Raw genomic sequence first — 22002 nt, forward strand, 5'->3', positions numbered from 1 at the left:
AATAGTTCATCAGAAATCTGCCTATGCCCTGTGAGCAATATACTGTTGGGAGACTAATTTTAATCTGAGACCACTTCTTCCCTACCGGAGATGGGTGGGTATGTGGAATCACAATTTGCAGTATTCTTAGATTTGTTATGTTTCCAGCTTAAATGTACAAAGATACTTGAGTGTTACCACCTTATCTTCCGAGTCTGATTCTGATACATTCCACAGATAGAGGAATGCTAGTTAATGTAACATGCTTGTATTATTTTTCTTTCAATTCATCAACCTCAGTTCTGAGAAATTGTTTAGGTCAAAATGCAGTGTAAGCAGTGCTTTTTTTCTATTAAAAAAAATATATGTTTGGGGTACTCTCATTTTCCTACTCATATTGAAATTCTGCCCCTGAATTAGCCAAACTTAGATTCACAAAATGTTTAGAGGTATGCGTACCCATGCATCTCCCCCCCCCCCAAGAAAAGCACTGAGTGTAAGAGTAACATGCAGAAAGATGTAGGTGTGGTGATGAAGAATGATGCGAAGAAATAAGGAGTTACAGTTTTCTTGCCACAGGTATTGTTAAGTTCACAGCTAAAAACCACCCCAACCACTTACCTATTCCTTTTAAAACAGTTTCAGCCTGGGTAAGTGAAGTTTTTCATTTCACTACTATAGGCCATGACTGGTCAGACATTCATTGAGACATCTGAGATGATTTCTTCTTCTTCTGGCACATGCCAGAATATTGTATAACAGGTGTATTTATAAACCGGTTTTTAAAAGGTGTGTGTGTTAGAAGGAGCTTAATTGGATATGTGCTTTGGCATTGTGGCAAATTGCTCCCATGAGTCCAAAACAGTTGATCAGAACCAGAACTCCCCAATTATTGTTTCCTCTGTTTCTGTCACAAATGTAAGCAACTAATATATGCTCACTGTCTTATAGAGGATTACAGATAACACTGCGTATACAGAGAGGTTTTCCATCTTGGCCCTGGCAGACCTATGTGCACATTGGAACATCAAAAGAGGATTTGTCTGCATATCTATGAATCAATCCATACATGGGTTCCACATTGGTACTTGGAAGATGCCTGAGGACTGCCTTCTTTCTTTCCATGTTTTTTTAAAAAAGTTTATTGGATTGCCTGGTAAATTGTCCACCATACAGATAAAACATACTGTTACAAAAGTTGGGTGCCTCCCTCTCTCTTTTTTTTTTATAAAATTTTTATTTGGTTTTCTGGTTTTATAGAGACAAAACATACACAAAGAAAAGACAAAAGACAAAAACATGTATAAAATCAGCAAATCCCCGTTTCATAAACTTGTTCCCTGACTTCCCCCCACCTCCCCTCGTGCATCCCAGTTTCAAGGTTATATCAGCAAGTTGGTATTTCTCCTCTCAACAATCTTATTCATCTTATTACCTTTTTTATAATAAAAATTACTTTTCCTAAGTTGGACTTAAGTTCTCTTCCATCGATTTTCATTTTATCTTAATTAAGAGTCATATTAACCAAACCTAGAAGTCTTAAGAGTTTTTAAGAGTCTCTTCTTCCCTCCCTCCCAACCCCGGTTTTTGTCCCTTCCCAATAAAGATCCAGATTCGAGATTCTCAGCCTGGGTTCCTCACGTCCGAGGCTTTCAAATCCCTTTCAGTCCCTCTCCGCCTGTCCTGTTGGTAGTCCTTTATGTCAGTCGTCAGGTCTGGGAAAAGCTCTTTCACCATCAAAGTGTATCCTCTTCCCACAAAGGGGTTCAAAAGTAACTGCTGGAGAATTTCCACAAAGCCTATCTCTTCACAATCAAAGTCCAAACGGAGGCCCCAATCGTATTTCTTTATTTTAGTTTTCTGTATTCCATTTTGTCCCGGGACCTCCTCCTTCTTCTTCTGTGTCTTTCGCAGAGTTGTAGTAGATATGTTCCCAGCATTTCCTTGCTTGTGTTCCGCAGATGTCAGCTTTTGGTTGTTGCTTCCCAGGATTACTTCTTCTTTTTCTTGTTGTTTAGTCTCTTCCAGCTCTGTAGGTATTGTTTCCCATTCAGCTGTGGATTCTTTCTCATTGAGGTCCTCAATACTAAGAGCAGAGTTGCCTGTTCCCAAGGTCATAGTCTCAAGTTGTTTATTCATGGCCAAGCTCTGTTCTTGTAAGATTCCCACCAATTGAAACATCCTTTCGATTTCCCCTAGTAACTTTCCTTCCACAGCCTCCCTCTCTCTTTGCTGAGCGGTGGCAGGAGCCCATGGGGTTCCAGGCATTCACTCACGATCTGTGACCACTTATCCCTTAAAGTGGGAATAAATTAAATTAGACATGTTTTAAACAAAACTGGTATTTTATTTATACACACCCAATGAGCGTTACAGCTTGATGGTTACTTTGGTAAAGTACAAGCTTGATTTTGGTCAAATTCTTTTTTTTACAGAAGTGTTTAAGACTTTTACTTATGACTTTAACAGTGTTCCTAAATCATCTGATTCATCCTAGAATGGCTCTTTGTCCCACCATGCTAGTAAAACACATCTAGCCCCCCTTTATGATATAATATGTTATAATTGTTTTATAAAATAATCTGGTTTGCCCTGCGTAGCAAACCTCTAGCTGCTCAGCTATTCTCCCATCCAAGCCCTATCTAACACTTTAACTGTCAGGTTTTACCTTTTACTTTTCCACTCCCTCCTGATTGGCTAGCACTGTTGGGATACTGCCAGGGAGACAAAAGCCATCATGACCCCACGCTGTCTCCGGACGATCCATCGACCTCCCGTAGAAACGCAGTATCAATCAATTAGCGACAAAAGCCTCGGAAATAGCTTTCCACATTCCAAGGACTGATGCACGCTCTATCAGCAGAGTTCGTGCAGCGAAAGATGCACTCAGGAGAGCATTATTTACAACTTTATTCAGCGTTGGTCAGAACAAAGAGAAAAAATGACTGCCTGCTTCGATGTCCAGGCACAGAGAGAAAACGAAAGCATATACAAAACAGAAACATCCTGTGAATAGGAAATACATAGGCTGTAACTCACAACAGCCTGTCCCCTTTTTAAGGTGGAACGGAAATATCCTAACAAGCACTTCACCTTGCTGTGATTGGCTACTGAGTCTTCAGGGGGCTGACCAAAGGAATGTCCACCACACACAGCTTTTCCTGACCTCACTGATAAAAGTACAGTAAAACCATCTTCATCATCATTATGAAGCTTCAAACCATGAGGTTCAACCATTTTTTTACAGTCCAATACCCCCCATCGAAAGGGCCAACTGCACAACTTTGAAGGAGATCTTTGATCCACCATTGTCACTTGGTGACATGGAATGTATTCTGCCAGCTTTGACTGATTACTCAGCTCTTGCCATTTATGTATAGAGATAGTCTTTCACAGCAATCCATGTTCTGGTTACCTCTTGCTTGAATTGTTGCATTGAATTATACCTAGAATTGAACAGTTGGAAGGGACCTCAATGGCCATATAGCCCAACTCGTTACAATGCAGGAATAACAAGTAAATAATCCCTGACAGGGAGCCATCCAACCTCTATTGAAAAGCCTCCAATGAATAATAGTCCACCACCTTCTGAGGTAGTCGGTTCCATTGTTCAACAGCTCTTATCATCAGAAAGTTCTTCCTAATGTTCAATCAGAATCTCCTTTCTTGTAATTTGAATCCATTGGTTCAGGTCCTACCCTTTGGAGCAGTGAAAAACAAGCTTGTGCCATCTTCCATGTGACAGCTCTTTGAATATTTGAAGATGGCTATAACATTTCAGTCTTCTGCCCTTGAATATTCTAACTGGTTCAACCAGGTGGAGTAATGTTACTCCATTTAAAAGTGGCTGGCAGTGGAGTTTACCTTTAAAATGCTACCTTCCATAGCATCCTGCTTGTCCCTTAAGATTTTTGGTTAAGTCCTTTTGCCTAGTGTTTCCCTCAGCACAGCTGCATTCTGCATGCACTACACTACAAATATATAGATAGTTGTATATGTGTATTAATGATGAATTTAAATTAATAAAGAAAATTAAAACAAAACAAAACAAATATATAGATAGTTAGAGAGAGAGAGAGAGAGAGAGAGAGAGAGAGAGAGATGCCCCAGCTCTTCAAGATAACCCTCATAGGTTGCACTAAATTCTTTTGTTTGTTCTGGCATTTTAAAGGGTTAAAGTGCATCTGTCTGTTATCAGTATCAAAGATCATTTGCTGCCTCTCAGGATGTAAATTACATTTCAAAATGCTATTGTATTGTATTGTATTTGCCAACATACCAGGAAGAAGAATCAACACAACCAAATGTGAATAAATAGGTTGTACTTTGTACTTTGGTTGTCAAACAAAATCCATTCCGGAAGTCTTTTCAACTTCCAAAAAAGTTCGACAACCAAGGTGTAGCTTCCAGTTGGCTGCAGGAGCTTCCTGCACTCAATCGGAAGCCATGGAAGCCATGCCGGACATCCAGCTTCCAAAGAACATTCACAAACTGGAACACTCACTTCTGGGTCTGCCGGGTTCGGGAGCCAAAATGTTTGAGTCACAAGGTGTACGAGATCCAAGGTACGACTCTATTTATGAAATATAACAACTTGAGGATCTGCAAAAACCAATTAACTAGTCAGATTCAACTAATGTAACCAAATCAAATCAAGTCCAGACAGGTGTTGATTAATAACAAGAACACAAAGCAAGATAGCAGACACACACTGTGTACACGCAGCAAGGTTTCCTAAGATCCTCACTCCCTTCTGGGTGGACCTTGGGTGTAAGAGCCTAACAGGCACACCATGGCCTCATTGGCCAACGTTCATCCCAATGTTTCTGTTAGGTCAAAGAGCATCCTACCAGCACCCACAGGCTAAACCTGACAGCAGTGACTAAGGGATGCCCACAACCAAGCAACACTGTCTTAGGTACTGTAAGTGTTCCATTCCTTCCGAAATTTCATCACCTGCCTGGACCACATGCCAATTTTCCATACTGAAGGAACACCACTCCAACAAACAACACCCAACAGTATAGAGTTGCCAAAAAATAGAGGACCCCAGTCAATTAAGGTTTCCGCAAATATTTCCTACTCAGCCCTTGGAAAACTGATGACTAACTTGTAGACCCAGACTGCAAAAGAGCGGGGGGGGGTAGGTGCTGAATAAAGAAGAGGTAAGAGTGCAGGACAGAGCAAGCTGAAATAGGCTGTCACCACCTCTCTCCATTGGGCAAAATTGCCCATCAGGCCATAACATTCCCCCCTAGGGAAACACTGTGAAGAGAATCAGAACTTACAGGGTTAAACAGTTCTGAGTGACGTCTCACATTCTGAGGCGTGGTTATGTTCACATACGGGAGTGGTTTCTCTGTGTGTGATTCTTCTTTCGGTTTGACCGAGAGGCGAAAGATGTGTGCTATTTCGCCGGGATGATTTAAGATGTTTTGCTACACGATTAAAGACTGTTGGAGATAAGCAACAAGCCTGCGTACAGTGTGATTTATTACCCACACATTGCAACAGTTTCTACCGCTGCGGAGACTCTGCTGAAGGACGCTGACAGTGAGTTACGCACAGGAGAGCAGTGTGGCGCTGCAGAATGTGCCGGACGCCATCATATAGCCACAGATACCACCTCTCCTCTTCTTCCAAGGGAGGAGGGGTGTGGCAAATTTGTCCCCTCCAAATATGGTGGAATTGCATTGTACGAATAACATCTATGTCTGGAATATTTGTGATGAAGGCCAGATTAGAACTATTTTAATTGTTAAGGATGTAAATTCTGGCAATATACTCATTTTTGTTTGGGGACATCAACATCATAATTTATTACGGTCAAAGACCAGCTCAAAAAGCACAACTGGGACAGCTTTCACAAGAATAAAATATACATTTAAAAAATTGTACAACAACAGTTTAAAGATTAAAATCTGAGATAAACACATATACACATAAAGACCTAAAGTTTGGGCTACCGTAAAAATTGGCCCTGCCACCATGGAGGCCAACTTTTTATTCTATTCATACCCAGGAATAAAAACCAAGTGATAAGGAATCATTCTAGTCAACATGATCTTCCTCTTCTTTTCCACAATCATGTTCCCTCTGAGAAGATGGGTCTGGCACCATTTACATATCAGGTTTACTTGTACTCAAATTCATTCCTTCTCCTCCTGCTCATTATACCTTCACCATTCTCAGTTCAACAGCCTAGTTGAAAGATCTGCTACACTGAATTTAAAGAGCAGGGGTAAGTCATGCAACAGTCCTCCAAATTAATTTTGTGGGAGGTGTGCGTGGCTGGTGAACTTGGCTGGCATTTGCAGGTGAGCTATGAGACTTCATAATGCTGAATTAAGGCACTATGAGAAAGAATAATAATAATATAATAATAATAATTTATTATTTGTACCCCGCCCATCTGTCTGGGTTTCCCCAGCCACTCTGGGCAGCTTCCACAGAAACAAAAAATACCACACATTAAAAACTTCCCTGAAGAGGGCTGCCTTAAGATGTCTTCTGAATGGCAGGAAGTTGTTTATCGCTTTTACATCTGATGGGAGGGCGTTCCACAGGGCAGGCGCCACTACCGAGAAGGCCCTCTGCCTGGTTCCCTGTAGCTTTGCTTCTCGCAATGAGGGAACTGCCAGAAGGCCCTCAGCGCTGGACCTCAGCATCCGGGCAGAATTATGGGGGTGGAGACGCTCCTTCAGGTATACAGGACCGAGGCTGTTTAGGACTTTAAAGGTCAACACTAGCACTTTGAACTGTGCTCGGAAACATACTGGGAGCCAATGCAGATCTCTCAGAACCGGTGTTATGTGGTCCTGGCAGCCACTCCCAGTCACCCGTTTAGCTGCAGCATTCTGGATTAGTTGTAGTTTCCGGGTCACCTTCAAAGGTAGCCCCATGTAGAGCGCATTGCAGTAGTCCAAGCAGGAGATAACTAGAGCATGCACCACTCTGGCGAGACAGTCCGCGGGCAGGTAGGGTCTTAGCCTGCGTACCAGGTGGAGTTGGTAGACAGCTGCCCTGGATACAGAATTGACCTGTGCCTCCATGGACAGCTGTGAGTCCAAAATGACTCCCAGGCTGCGCACCTGGTCCTTCAGGGGCACAGTTACCCCATTCAGGACCAGGGAGTCCCCCACACCCACCCACCCCCTGTCCCCCCAAAACAGTACTTCTGTCTTGTCAGGATTCAACCTCAATCCATTAGCCGCCATCCATCCTCCAACCGCCTCCAGGCACTCACACAGGACCTTCACCGCCTTCACTGGTTCTGATTTGAAAGAGAGGTAGAGCTGGGTATCATCTGCATATTGATGGACACCCAGTCCAAGCTTTACCCAGAAAAGCTTTACCAGGATCATTTTCAGTGGTACAGAAATGACGCTAATCAATAAGTCATTGAAATATTATTTTTCTAAAAAAGGAAAAGAAATGAGTAAAAAATAATGGGGGAAAGATCCTATTTCTGCATTAGAAATCAGGATTGACTAATTATAGGTTTTATGTAGTCAAAATTCTCAAGATGCACAGGAAAGCAACAAGTGACACTGAAGGAGGACAGAGAGAAATTCATTTATAAAAATGTTTGCTGAAAAGTGAAATGTGTATAGCACTTGTGTTAAAAAGTGCATCCACACACATAAAAGCATGCAAACTTATTTTTAAATAATAACTCTGAAAAATGTTTTAAAGGAATGTCCAAGATCTAAGAGTTTCCACAAAGCAGCCTTGATTTCCTTGTTTCTCATACTGTAGATGAATGGATTCAGTGTGGGAGGAATGATGGTATAGACCACAGCAAAAGAGATATCTGTATAAGAAGAAGCATTACTGGGAGGCCTTGCATAGGCAAAGACTCCACTGAAGAGAACCACAGAGACAACAGTGAGGTGGGGAAGGCAAGTGGAGAGGGCTTTTTTCTGACCATGAACTGAAGGGATTCTGAGCACTGTAGAAAAAATCTGAATGTATGTTATGATAATGAATATGAAACAACCTAGTCCCACACTCCAGCTCAGCACCAGGAATCCAACTTCAACTAAGTAGAAATCAGAACAGGAGAGCTTCAGTAATGTTGGGACTTCACAGAAGAACTGATTGACAGCATTAGAACAGAAAGTGTTTGCAAAGATGCTACCTGTATGTAACATGGCAAAAAGAAGGCTCGTAATCCACAGAGTGGCCACCATCTGAATACAGGCTCCTTTGTGCATAATTGTCTCATAGTGGAGTGGGTTGCAAATAGCAACATTGCGGTCATGTGCCATTATAGTTAAGAGGAAAAAATCTGACGTCCCAAATAAGAAATAAAAGAAAACTTGAGCAACACATCCGGAGTAAGAAATTGACCTGCTGTTTAGGAGGGAAATAGCCATTGATTTGGGTACGATGACTGAAATTGTTCCAACGTCCATCATGGCTAAATTCATCAGAAAGAAGTACATGGGTGTGTGAAGGTGGTGATCAAGGACAAATGCAATGACAATGAGAAGATTTCCTATTATTGCCATCAAGTACAAGGCTAGGAACACAAAGAAGTGTAAGATCTGCAGTTCTCGAATGTCCGAGAATCCTAGCAGGAGAAATGCAGACATGGAGGTAAGATTGTGCATTATGCTCACAGGACTTGTTCAGATGCTTGCTGTGCAAATAAGAAGGAAATAACTGTTAATATACAAATGTTGATTTATGAATTTAATTTAACCAAGATTCCTTTAATCTAGCAGTCACATATACCAGATAGGCAAATGTTATTATGGGCTCTTTGTTCCCTTGGTATTGTCACGAGAGTACTACTGTCTTTTCATTTTCCCTTTCCACCTTCACATTTGTTGTAAGATGCTTTCCCATCCCCAGTCTAAGTGGTTAATGGGGATGGGGACAACTCAGCTTTCACCTCAGTCATCAAAATGTTTGGATCAACCCTGGTTGACTGGGTTGCAATTGTAGCCTAATCTGGATTTGTGTGCCCAAATACAGTGGTACCTCGGGTTACATATGCTTCAGGTTACAGACTCCGCTAACCCAGAAATAGTACCTCAGGTTAAGAACTTTGCTTTAGGATGAGAACAGAAATCGTGTGGCGCCAGCAATGTGGCAGCAGCGGGAGGCCCCATTAGCTAAAGTGGTCTTCAGGTTAAGAACAGTTTCAGGTTAAGAACGGACCTCCGGAACGAAGTAAGTACGTAACCAGAGGTACCACTGTACAGTAGAAAAAACTGATCCAATAAAATGTCTTCAGTCAACTAAGTCCCCAAAATAATTGATTACAAGAGTGTCTACTCCTGTGAGCAGTATACAGCTGGAGGACTGAATGTAATGGGAGGTGACTTCTTACCTTTCTTTTTTTCTGTTTGGCATGTTTCTTGGTCAGGTGTACTCGTGTGTTACTTCCACATCTTAGAATTCTAATCCTGGTGTTTTCCACAGATATATTAATGTCCCAGTTAATGCAACATGTTTTTTTATTATACTTTCAATTCATTCACTTCACTGTGAGAAAAAAATTCTAAGGGAGAAATGTCGTGTAAGAGTAGCAGTCAGAGAGGGTTGTAGGCTGAGAGAAAGGGATTGATGAGAAGAAAGAAAAAATAGTCGTTTTTTTCATCATGGGTAGTGTTAGATTCACAGTTGTTTTTTTAAAAAATAAAACTTACCTTGCTCCTTTAAAAGCAGTTGGTTTTCAGTGTGGGTAAATGAAGTATTTCATTAAGCTGCTGCACAAGCCCTTTCCAGAATATTGCCTAGCAGTTTTATATCCAAACTGATTTTTCGAGCTCTCTGTGTAGGAAGGAAGTTAATTGTATATCTACTCTGGCATTTTGGCAAATTGCTCCCATGAGTCCAAAACAACTTATCAGAAACAGTACTCCCTCACCTCAGTTATTACTTAATCTGTGTCACAAACATAAACAAATAACTAATATGGGCACACTGAGAATAAGAGGAGGAGGGTTCATTCCTGTGCGATACAAGGCATTCCCATGCAAGTGTCTTCCCTCCAGGGAATGAGTTTGCAAAGGAGCATCCCACAGAAATGAATCCCAAATATCTCGCTAGTAGACCTCCTCACAACCAATTCCCTAAGTCCCATTGCCATGGAAACTACCCAGACGTACATCCAGGAATAGTACACATGCACATACCTGAGGAATCTTGTTGTGACCAAAGGTGATGGAAGATTCAGTCTTCTGAAGTGAGCCCCCACTTACAATGATAGTACATCTTTCCCCTTATGTGCCTGTAATTAAGTACATTCCTGTGCAGTAGGTCCAGCAGGTTGTCCCGTGTGCCCCTTCAATCAAACAGATTGTCATAGATCTGGCACTTCAGAGGAACATTGGGAAAGATCTTGAGATTCTAACTGATCTCATTAATGCCAAAAATTCAACGGAGGATGTGCTGATATTTTTAAACAATATGATGCTATTAAATTAAGATGAAAAACTTCTCTCAGAGATGATGTCATAAATTTGCCAGTTAGAGATGGGGTGGTTCTGGCTGGGATGGCTGGATCTGTCTCTCCCCGCAACACCCCCAACCCCACATTGTACTATTATGATTGGAGGTGGGTTAAGGGAACTAAGGCTGCATTGATATGGGGGTTATTGAAGCAAAACAGGTATTGCCAGTTCCTGGCCCACCGTGAATAGTCCCCAGAGAATATGTAGTGATGACACACAACGCTCTCTCTCTCTCTTTTCCATCAGTACCAGGAGAGGCTTGTAAAGTACTTGACTGGTGTCCGGAGTCTTAATGTGGGCCCAGACAATGAAATGAAATCAAGGCAAGATGGAGTTGTTCTGGGTGTATGGTTCCTGAGTTTGGGAGATGGAAAAATAATCTGTCCTGTATAGTGTTCCACTCCCCTTAAAGGAGCAGGTTCGTAATCACTTGAGATCAGGTGTCAGTGGCTTGAAGTGCTTATGCCAAGCTTCAGCTGGTGCACAACTATTGTCTTTAATGGACAGGGATAGCTTGGCTACCGTCACTCAGACTCTGGTAACCTCCAATTGTGCTATTGTCCAAGAAATAAGAAAACCCCACTGTATTATGTAGAAGCACTCTGGGTCCTCCATCCTGCTGGAGACCTGCAATTTATGTGATATTTGTCTTGTAAAAGAGCATGGATTACTTAATATTAAGGATGTGTGCAGTGAATTCAGACAAATACCAAATTCATCCTGAGCCAAAGCAGGGTGCCTTGAGGGAGGCAGAAGGGTGGATTCTGGATTTCCCCAAGTTGACATGGGATCTGTGTGAGGCTTCCCAAGTCAAAGCACTTACAGAAAGGAATGTGCCTTCCCGTTTCCTCAGCACCTCTTGTAAGACATATTAGAGTGGAATTCCCTGCTCTGGATCTTGTGCACCATAGAAGTGAATAAGCTCCACCACAAGAATGAATTCCAAAAAGTTTTACTGCAAAAATGTTTTAAACTAGTTACAAGATAAAATGTTACAAAATGCAAAGTAACACATTTCTCTAAACAAACTAGCAATAAGTTCCAGTCTTTTTAAAGTCCTTGACATTGTCCAAAAACATTCTCTCTTTGGTCCCAGAGAAAGGTCCTATCTCAGTTGCACATTTTTCTAACCATAAATTCAATTCCCTGAATATATGGATTTTTCTAAAACATTGGCAAACTTCATTGGAAAATTCAGAGAACTGAATTTGTGGTTAAGTTCATATATTGAAAGTGTGAATTTGATAGATTCAGTTTAAAATGAGAGTTGAGGTGAAATTCCCACCCATTGTTATTGGTAGTAGCAAGGGATGAGGCCTACACCAGTGTTTGGAAAAGGAACCTAGTCAATAAAGTCCACACAATATTAGAATGCCATGTTGATTTCTGCGTAGATTATAACTCAGCTGATATTAGGTTGACTGTAGCCAAACTATGAATATGAAAAATGATGGATGAAAGAAATTCAATGTAGGCTAGAGGAGGCAGAGGGTAATATTTGTGATAGAAGTAATGTTTGCTGGTTACTGAAATGTGTGTGGCACTTTATTTAAAGGAAACCATTCTCATACCGAAGACCACAAAATCCCATTTTCACAGAACAACTCAGGAGAAAACTTTAGAAGATTTCCCAAAATGTAAGAGTTTCCACAAAGCAGTCTTGATTTCTTTGTTTCTCATGCTGTAGATGAATGGATTCAATGTGGGAGGGATTATGGTGTACATCACAGACACAACTATATCCAGATCGGAAGAAGAATCACTAGGAGGCCTTGCATAGGCAAACACCCCACTTATAAGAAACACAGAGACAACAGTGAGGTGAGGAAGGCAAGTGGAGAGGGCTTTTTTCTTTCCATGAACAGAGGGGATTTTTAACACTGTAGAAAAGATCTGCATATATGTTAAGATTATGAAAACAAAACAACCTAGTGCTATACCAGAGCTTAGCACAAGAAGCCCAACTTCAACCAGGTAGAAGTTAGAGCAGGAGAGCTTCAGTAGTGGTGGGATTTCACAGAAGAACTGATTAACAGCATTAGAACAGAAGGTATTTGCAAAGGTGCTCCCAGTATGTAACGCAGCATATAAAACACAAATAGTCCACACAATCACTACCATACGAATACAGGCTGCTTTGTGCATTATTGACTCATATTGTAATGGGTTGCAGATAGCAACATAGCGATCATGTGCCATTATAGTTAGGAGAGCAAAATCTGATGTTCCAAATAACATAAAAAAGAAAACTTGAGCAACACATCCAAAATAAGAAATAAACCTGCTGTTTAGAAGGGAAAGAACTATTGATTTGGGTACCATGACGGAAAGTGTTCCAATGTCCAGCATAGCCAAATTCAGTAGAAAGAAGTACATGGGTGTGTGAAGGTGGTGATCAAGGACAATTGCAACAACAATGAGGAGATTCCCTATGATTGCTATAATGTACAATGCTAGGAACACAAAGAAGTGCAAGATCTGCAGTTCTCGAATGTCTGAGAATCCCAGCAGCAGAAATGTTGACATGGAGGTAAGATTGTGCATTTTTTTCACTGGGTATATTCACATATTATCTGTACCAGAATAAGATAGAAAGAAATATTGAGTAAACACTTTAATTTAAGCTGGACTCCTTCTGTGTAATAATCAAATGAAGCTGATATTTCTTTGCTGAAATATGAAATGAAGACATATGATGACAGGCTGTCTGACCACTTTTTCCCCAATTGCTTGCAATTTCATTATTTTTCTTTTGGTCAGATTTCTCAGTTAAGTGTACAAAGATGCTTACATGTTACTTCCACATCTTGGAAGTCTTGACTTGATGTTTCCCACAGACATACTGCTGCCCCCGCCCCCCAGTTAATGCATACTGCTTGTATTATTACACTTTAATGACACTGACTTAAGTGAATGGGAAATTTCAAAGGGAATGTTGTTGTGTAAGAGAGAAATGTAGGTGGTGTGCCAATGAATAAAGAGGAGGGAAATGTCAGACTTTTAAAACTGTAGATAGTATTAAATTTACATTTTTTAAAATTAAAATAAAACTTACCTATCCCCTTTAAGAGCAGTTGGCTCTCAATGTGGGTAAATGGCATTTTTGGGGGGTAGCTGCTTTAGGTTATGACTGGTCATGCATCCCTTGGGTCATCTGAGAGTCTTTCATCTGCTTTTCAGATTTGACTGAATATTGTGTAGCAGCTCCTTTGTAAACTGGCTATTTAAAGATGCTCATGTAGAAAGGAGGTTAATTGGATGTGCACTTTGGTACTTTGACAAATTGCTCCCAAGTGTCCAAACAATAACTTTCATAACAATAATTTTCACCCTCATTATTGCTTCTTCTGATTTTGTCAGAAATGTAATCAAATAAATATTACATGCACGTTTTGCCTGAATTGGCAATGGCAGAGAATTTTGGTTCACTCTACATTTTGGAGTGAGATTAAACATTTTGTCCCTCTGGGTCCCATGTGTGGATTGCAACAGAGATATGGAGATGAATTTGTTTTGCGTATCTAAGCATTTATGTATTTAAAAGCTGGTGCAAAGTTTGCCTTACTACTTTTTAAATGTTCAAAGCAGCTAGTAATGGGACTGTCATGTGGGTGAAAAAGTCATATAAAGTGCTTCCAGGGACCACATGTCATAACAAAGAGTTATAGATACAGATATCAATGTAGGCAGCCATCTTTCTTCAGGTTGTTGTTGTTGTTGTTTAGTCGTTTAGTCGTGTCCGACTCTTCGTGACCCCATGGACCAGAGCACGCCAGGCACTTCTGTCCTCCACTGCTTCCCGCAGTTTGATCAAACTCATGCTGGTAGCTTCAAGAACACCATCCAACCATCTCATTCTCTGTCGTCCCCTTCTCCTTGTGCCCTCCATCTTTCCCAACATCAGGGTCTTTTCCAGGGAGTCTTCTCTTCTCATGAGGTGGCCAAAGTATTGGAGCCTCAGCTTCACGATCTGTCCTTCCAGTGAGCGCTCAGGGCTGATTTCCTTCAGAATGGAGAGGTTTGATCTTCTTGCAGTCCATGGGACTCTCAAGAGTCTCCTCCAGCACCATAATTCAAAAGCATCAATTCTTCGGCGATCAGCCTTCTTTATGGTCCAGCTCTCACTTCCATACATCACTACTGGGAAAACCATGGCTTTTACTATACGGACCTTTGTTGGCAAGGTGATGTCTCTGCTTTTTAAGATGTTGTCTAGGTTTGCCATCGCCTTTCTCCCAAGGAGCAGGCGTCTTTTAATTTCGTGACTGCTGTCACCATCTGCACTGATCATGGAGCCCAAGAAAGTAAAATCTCTCACTGCCTCCATTTCTTCCCCTTCTATTTGCAAGGAGGTGATGGGCCCAGTGGCCATGATCTTCGTTTTTTTGATGTTGAGCTTCAGACCATATTTTGCGCTCTCCTCTTTCACCCTCATTAAAAGGTTCTTTAATTCCTCTTCACTTTCTGCCATCAAGGTTGTGTCATCTGCATATCTGAGGTTGTTGATATTTCTTCCGGCAATCTTTATTCCGGCTTGGGATTCATCCAGCCCAGCCTTTCGCATGATGAATTCTGCATATAAGTTAAATAAGCAGGGAGACAATATACAGCCTTGCCGTACTCCTTTCCCAATTTGGAACCAATCAGTTGTTCCATATCCAGTTCTAACTGTAGCTTCTTGTCCCACATAGAGACTTCTCAGGAGACAGATGAGGTGATCAGGCACTCCCATTTCTTTAAGAACTTGCCATAGTTTGCTGTGGTCAACACAGTCAAAGGCTTTTGCATAGTCAATGAAGCAGAAGTAGATGTCTTTCTGGAACTCTCTAGCTTTCTCCATAATCCAGCGCATGTTTGCAATTTGGTCTCTGGTTTCTCTGCCTCTTCTAAATCCAGCTTGCACTTCTGGGAGTTCTCGGTCCACATACTGCTTGAGCCTTCCTTGTAGAATTTTAAGCATAACCTTGCTAGCATGTGAAATGAGTGAAATTGTGCGGTAGTTGGAGCATTCTTTGGCACTGCCTTTCTTTGGGATTGGGATGTAGACTGATCTTCTCCAATCCTCTGGCCACTGCTGAGTTTTCCAAACTTGCTGGCATATTGAGTGTAGCACCTTAACAGCATCATCTTTTAAAATTTTAAACAGTTCAGCTGGAATACCATCACTTCCACTGGCCTTGTTATTTGCAGTGCTTTCTAAGGCCCATTTGACATCACTCTCCAGGATGTCTGGCTCAAGGTCAGCAACCACACTACCTGGGGTGTACGAGACATCCATATCTTTCTGGTATAATTCCTCTGTGTATTCTTGCCACCTCTTCTTGATGTCTTCTGCTTCAGTTAGGTCTTTACCACTTTTGTCCTTTATTATGGTAATCTTTGTACGAAATGTTCCTTTCATATTTCCGATTTTCTTGAACAGATCTCTGGTTCTTCCCATTCTGTTGCTTTCCTCTATTTCTTTGCATTGCTCGTTTAAGAAGGCCTTCTTGTCTCTCCTTGCTATTCTTTGGAAATCTGCATTCAATTTCCTGTATCTTTCACTATCTCCCTCGCATTTTGCTTGCCTTCTCTCCCCCGCTATTTGTAAGGCCTCGTTGGACAGCCACTTTGCTTTCTTGCATTTCTTTTTCATTGGGATGGTTTTAGTTGCTGCCTCCTGTATAATGTTGCGAGCCTCCACCCATAGTTCTTCAGGCACTCTGTCCAGCAAATCTAAATCCTTAAACCTGTTCCTCACTTCCACTGTGTATTCATAAGGGATTTGGTTTAGATTGTATCTTACCTGTCCAGTGGTTTTTCCTACTTTCTTCAGTTTAAGCTTGAATTTTGCTATAAGAAGCTGATGATCTGAGCCACAGTCAGCTCCAGGTCTTGTTTTTGCTGACTGTATAGAGCTTCTCCATCTTTGGCTGCAGAGAATATAATCAATCTGATTTCGATGTTGCCCATCTGGGGATGTCCATGTGTAGAGTCGTCTCTTGTGTTGTTGGAAAAGCGTGTTTGTGATGACCAGCTTGTTCTCTTGACAGAACTCTATTAGCCTTTGCCCTGCTTCGTTTTGATCTCCAAGGCCAAACTTGCCAGTTGTTCCTTTTATCTCTTGATTCCCTACTTTAGCATTCCAATCCCCTATAATGAGCAGAACATCCTTCTTTGGTGTCACTTCTATAAGGTCTTGTAAGTCTTCATAGAATTGGTCAATTTCAGTTTCTTCAGCACCAGTAGTTGGTGCATAAACTTGGATTACTGTGATGTTAAAAGGTCTGCCTTGGATTCGTATCGAGATCATTCTATCATTTTTGAGACTGCATCCCAGTACAGCTTTCGCCACTCTTTTGTTGACTATGAGGGCCACTCCATTTCTTTTACGGGTTTCTTGCCCACAGTAGTAGATATGATAGTCATCCGAACTGAATTCGCCCATTCCCATCCATTTTAGCTCACTGATGCCCAGGATGTCAATATTTATTCTTGCCATCTCATTTCTGACCACATCCAACTTACCCAGGTTCATGGTTCTTACATTCCAGGTTCCTATGCAATATTTTTCTTTACAGCATTGGACTTTCCTTTTGCTTCCATGCATATCCACAACTGAGCGTCCTTTCGGCTTTGGCCCAGCCGCTTCATCAGCTCTGGATCTACTTGTACTTGTCCTCCGCTCTTCCCCAGTAGCATGTTGGACACCTTCCGACCTGAGGGGCTCATCTTCCAGCGTCATAACTTTTATATGCCTGTTGTCTTTGTCCATGGAGTTTTCTTGGCAGGGATACTGGAGTGGCTTGCCGGTTCCTACTCCAGGTGGATCACGTTTGGTCAAAACTCTCCACTATGACCTGTTCATCTTGGATGCCCTGCTCGGCATAGTTCATAGCTTCTCTGAGTTCTTCAAGCCCCTTCGCCACGGCAAGGCAGTGATCCATGAAGGGGATCACTAGTAATGGGACTGTCATGTGGGTGAAAAAGTCATATAAAGTGCTTCCAGGGACCACATGTCATAACAAAGAGTTATAGATACAGATATCTATGTAGGCAGCCATCTTTCTTCAGGTAGAGACTGGCTATTATGATGTCCATTTGCTTCCTGGGTTGTTGTTGCTGGAGTTCTGCCCTTGTTGGATAGCCCCAGCCAATCAGAACTCTGTGTGGGCCACGGGCACATTTAACCGTGGCACAACCAGCTGGCACCCTCTCTCTCTCTCCATTGCTGGCCTAATCCAAACTGCTCACATTTGTATCCAATAAAGTTGTGACCTATTTGAACCCATAAACCAAAATACTTTGTGTCCGTGTGCTTTATTGTTCTCCTGGGAACTTTGTGGCTCGTGTGGCTTGGAACTTGTGGCTTGGAACTTGGCACGCAATTCAATTCTTTTGCTCTTGATGAAGAGTACTGTGTATGAGTAGTACTCAACTTTTTGAAAAAGCTCACCTGCTTCCCCTTGTACTGGAGACACAAATGTGCATCAGACATTTGAATTGAACCACAAGATAAGAGACAAGAGTGGAACAATAAAATAAAGCAACTGACTGCAAAATATACATTGCCATACTTAATACATACAGCTCACAAAATATTGTCCACAGTAGCTATTTCTGAACTCCAATAACTTAAGTTGCTTAGCAATCCCACAGTGCCCCCTTCAGTTTGCAATGTATCAGTGATTTTAAGGAACAGAAGTTACCGTAATTTAAATTGTTAAAGAAGTTAGCTGGGGCAGGCAAATGTGCTCCCCCCCCCCCCATAAGGAAAGCGAAAAAGTAGCAAAAAGACAATATGCACTACAAAGGTAATTAGTAGTGCTGAGCTGAATCCCCCCCCAAATAAAAACAAGCATTTGTCACACAACATAAGAAGTCAGATATTATTTCACAGAATGAGTCTCTGAAGATTTTGTGAATATACTTATGCAACTTTGGAAAGTTTTATTACTATTTTAATTTAATTAGTTATAAACTGTGTGTGGATAAGGAGAATGCCTGTTTCACAGTGAAAACCAAATTATACTGATGAGACAATGTAACTTTCCATTTTGGAATTCTTGTGTTTTCTTATGTTGCAAGGAGCAATGCCCCAAGTGTGCATATCCCCAAGCTCAACAGATAATACTAAACACTGCAGACATCCCCAACACACACACAAAACAATTATAGAGAAAGTTTATCCCTCTAGAAGAGAACATGAGGACTGAAATACTTAGATTTCTCTCTCCCTCTTTGCTTTCTCTTTTCCCTTGGTTTTATAATCTTCAAAGATTTCTGCTTCCATGGAGCCTCCAAATGAATACCAACATTCCTACTGGCTCCCACATCACATCTTCTGACGCCTGATAGCCCAGAGTTAAGATTCTGCTATTAACTGCTTAATATCCTTAAGCTCATACAATTATTTTTGTTTCCTTCAAACCACCACCACCCCCGCAAAAGTGCTGTCAAATGAGGGAATCAACGTTTTCTCCATCTTTAAATCAGGTACAAGCAAAAAAAAAAAATAATTTATTTTCTTGTTATCCATTAATTGCATCTATGTGCATGGTATGAATTTAATGCCATTTTGTTCCAATCATCTGTGAAGAATATTATCTTGTGTGAAATGTTCTAGTTTTGTAGGGTTCATCCTCTTCAAACTGGAGTAACATATGACTAAATGCCAATAACCTTATGTTTTTATAGCAAAGAGTAGGGAGGGATACAGTAGAGGTTTATCAAGTTTGTCTAACCACCTTAAAGCCATCCAGATTGGTGACCAATTTGTGGTTGCAAACTTCCAAAGATTACTAACAATTTTCTGTGTGAAAGCTTTTTAGCTGTCCCGATTCTCCCACCATTCATTGGTTGGCCTCAAGATCTAGTATTATGGAGGAGGGAGAAGAATTTTCTTTTTTACCCCTTTTCCCAACCAAAAAGCCAAGCAGTGTAACCTTTCCTTGAAGGGAATTTGTTCCAGCTCTATGTTCATTTTGGTTGCCTCCCCTCACCCCTTTCTGAACTCTACAAGATACTTTTTGAAGTATGGCAACCAGAGCTGTGGACAGTATTGCAAATGTGGTTGCACTATAAATATTTTTGAGCCATTACAAAATTGATGGGTTCATTTTTAATCCCTTTCCTAACTGATCCCTCAAATGGGATTTGGCTTTTTCTCAGCTGCTACTCACTAAGTCAACATATCCACTGAGCTATCCTGATGAATGCAGATTATCTTGGGCTTGCTGATCTGAAGGTTGGCGGTTTGAATCCCTGCAATGGAGTAAGCTCCCATTGCTCTGTCCCAGCTCCTGCCAACCTAGCAGTTCAAAAACATGCCAGTGCAAGTAGATAAATAGGTAGGAAGGTAAGTGCCATTTCCGTGTGCTCTGGTTTCCATCAAGGTGTTCCATTGTGCCAGAAGCGGTTTAGTCATGCTGGCTCTACATGACCTGGAAAGATGTCTATGGACAAACGCCGGCTCCCTCAGCCTGAAAGCGAGATGAGTGCCACAACCCCATAGTCACCTTTGACTGGACTTAACCATCCAGGGGTCCTTAACCCTTATCTTTATTGGTCAGTCATTGTCTGCTATGACCCCATTGGGTACATGTGTGCAGTCAGGGCTTTTTTGTCTCATAGTGCATCACCTCTCACTTGTTAACAGTGAACCATATTTTCTATTTTGTTGCCTATTCAGCCAGTGTGGAGACTCCCTTTAGAAGCCTGTCACAATCCTTTTTCTGGTTTTGGCATTTACATGCTAGTCTTGACTAGGGAAGGGATTCCCACAAATGACAGCATGTTCCCTCAGATGTTCCCTCAGATAATCCAGAACTTTGACACTAGAATGTTACAGAAAAGGTTTTATGTATTTAACAATTTTAGTCACAACTTTTTGGCTCAGATTATTTAAATCATTTTTTCTCCTTTCTACTTTTTTGTTTGTTTCTATTGTATTGCTCTATACCTAAGTCACGCCATAACTATAGTTCTCCAGGAAATTTTCAAAAACAAAATACTTAAACAATTTAAAATTCCCCATCAACAAGGATATAATTAGCTAAAGCAGCACTAGGACTATTATTATAAATCAGACCAGAAGGCTAAAATCGACACATTCAATATATACAATGGTTTAGTCTCAACTTTATAATGCATAGTAGTAATGCCACATTGATGTTTCTTTCATCGGGGTCTTTTGGTTACAGTTCAATGATGGCACAATGATCCTGAATGAAAAAGAAAATATCTCAGGAACAGTTGTGACAGAGTTCGTGCTGATTGGATTCTCTAGACTGCAGAAGATGCACCTGCCATTGTTCTGCCTCTTCCTGGTCATATATGTGTTGTCAGTAATTGGCAATGGTCTGATCATCCTCATAATCCGCCTCGAAGCCCGCCTACATACCCCTATGTACTATTTTCTCAGCAACCTTGCCTGGTTGGAGATGATCATCACCACCACAGTCACACCTAAGATGCTCAGCCTTCTCATCACAAAGAAAAATACCATCTCCTTCTTTGGATGTGCTGTTCAGCTAACACTGTACTTCCTTTGTGGGACCACAGAAGTTCTCCTATTAGGAATCATGTCTGTGGATCGCTACTTGGCCATCTGCAACCCACTGCGCTACACGGCCATCATGAGTAACCAAGTCTGCATGCTCATGATGCTTTTCTGCTGGTTTGGAAGTTTCTTTTGTGTTGCGATTAGTGCCGTTTTCAAGACAGGCCTTCCTTATTGTGGCCCCAATGTCATTGATCATTTCTTCTGTGATACTGGCCCCTTGTTAAAGTTGGTCTGTGCAGACACCACTCTGGTTGAAACCGTAGAATTTTCCTCATCCTGTTTCACACTCCTGAGTTCTGTCTCTGTGACAGCTGTCTCCTACCTGAGCATCATTTTCACTGTGATCAGGATGCCTTCAGCGCAAGGCAGGAGGAAAGCCTTCAGCACATTCAGCTCCCATATCACTGTGGCCACCCTCTATTATGGCAGCTCCATATTCATCTATGTCAGACCACCTGGAAGTTCTTCTATGAATTTTAATAAGGTGGCCACTGTGTTCAACTCTGTGATAACTCCATTCCTTAATCCACTTATCTATAGCTTTAGAAACAAAGTTGTCAAGGATGTGCTAAAAGATGCAGTGAAGAAAATTGGTGCAATATTTAGGAAAACAGTCGATTAGGCATCTCTTGCTTCTTTGTCACTCAAGTTCCTAACTTAACTTAGAACCTTTCTGTTATGCCTTGTCAAATATCATCCTTTCTCAAGTACTTCTTAGAGGAGAAGGAACTGCAAAAGTGCTTCAGATAATAAATATCAGATTTTTTGTGTCTGCTTCCTTAGCTGCTGCTACTAACAGAGCACCATTTTGATGGCAGCACATCATGTATAAGCCAGCTGTCACTACTGGGGTCACTAGCACCATTGGACCTAGCTCTTGCAAAGACCTAGCTCTTGCAAAATGAGAAGACTGGAGTTTTAGTCCCAACTGTGATCAATAACACCTCATCAGAAAGCCCAGTATTTATGACTGAGTTATCATTTTTGTGGACATTGTCATACTTCAGTACTTGC

At 41.3% G+C, this 22002-nt stretch overlaps 3 protein-coding genes across 3 annotated transcripts; 1 reads left to right on the plus strand and 2 right to left on the minus strand.

Moving 5' to 3' along the window:
• Positions 1 to 7643: 7643 nt before the first annotated feature.
• On the minus strand, positions 7644 to 8594 carry LOC308570524 (olfactory receptor 14I1-like; the record flags this gene model as incomplete). The annotated part of the gene is made up of 1 exon (XM_081165428.1): positions 7644 to 8594. One exon carries the CDS (start codon positions 8592 to 8594, stop codon positions 7644 to 7646), a length of 951 nt encoding a protein of 316 aa, XP_081021554.1.
• A 3456-nt stretch (positions 8595 to 12050) lies between these two features.
• Positions 12051 to 12989, minus strand: LOC308570541 (olfactory receptor 14I1-like; the record flags this gene model as incomplete). Its single annotated transcript, XM_081165447.1, has 1 exon — positions 12051 to 12989. One exon carries the CDS (start codon positions 12987 to 12989, stop codon positions 12051 to 12053), a length of 939 nt encoding a protein of 312 aa, XP_081021573.1.
• Positions 12990 to 20641: 7652 nt separating this feature from the next.
• LOC308571764 (olfactory receptor 6M1-like) lies at positions 20642 to 21610 on the plus strand (the record flags this gene model as incomplete). The annotated part of the gene is made up of 1 exon (XM_081167394.1): positions 20642 to 21610. One exon carries the CDS (start codon positions 20642 to 20644, stop codon positions 21608 to 21610), a length of 969 nt encoding a protein of 322 aa, XP_081023520.1.
• Between the last annotated feature and the right edge of the window lie 392 nt (positions 21611 to 22002).

This window comes from Podarcis bocagei, assembly GCF_964188305.1.
Source record: "Podarcis bocagei genome assembly, chromosome: 13".
In the NCBI taxonomy this organism is placed as follows: domain Eukaryota; kingdom Metazoa; phylum Chordata; class Lepidosauria; order Squamata; family Lacertidae; genus Podarcis; species Podarcis bocagei.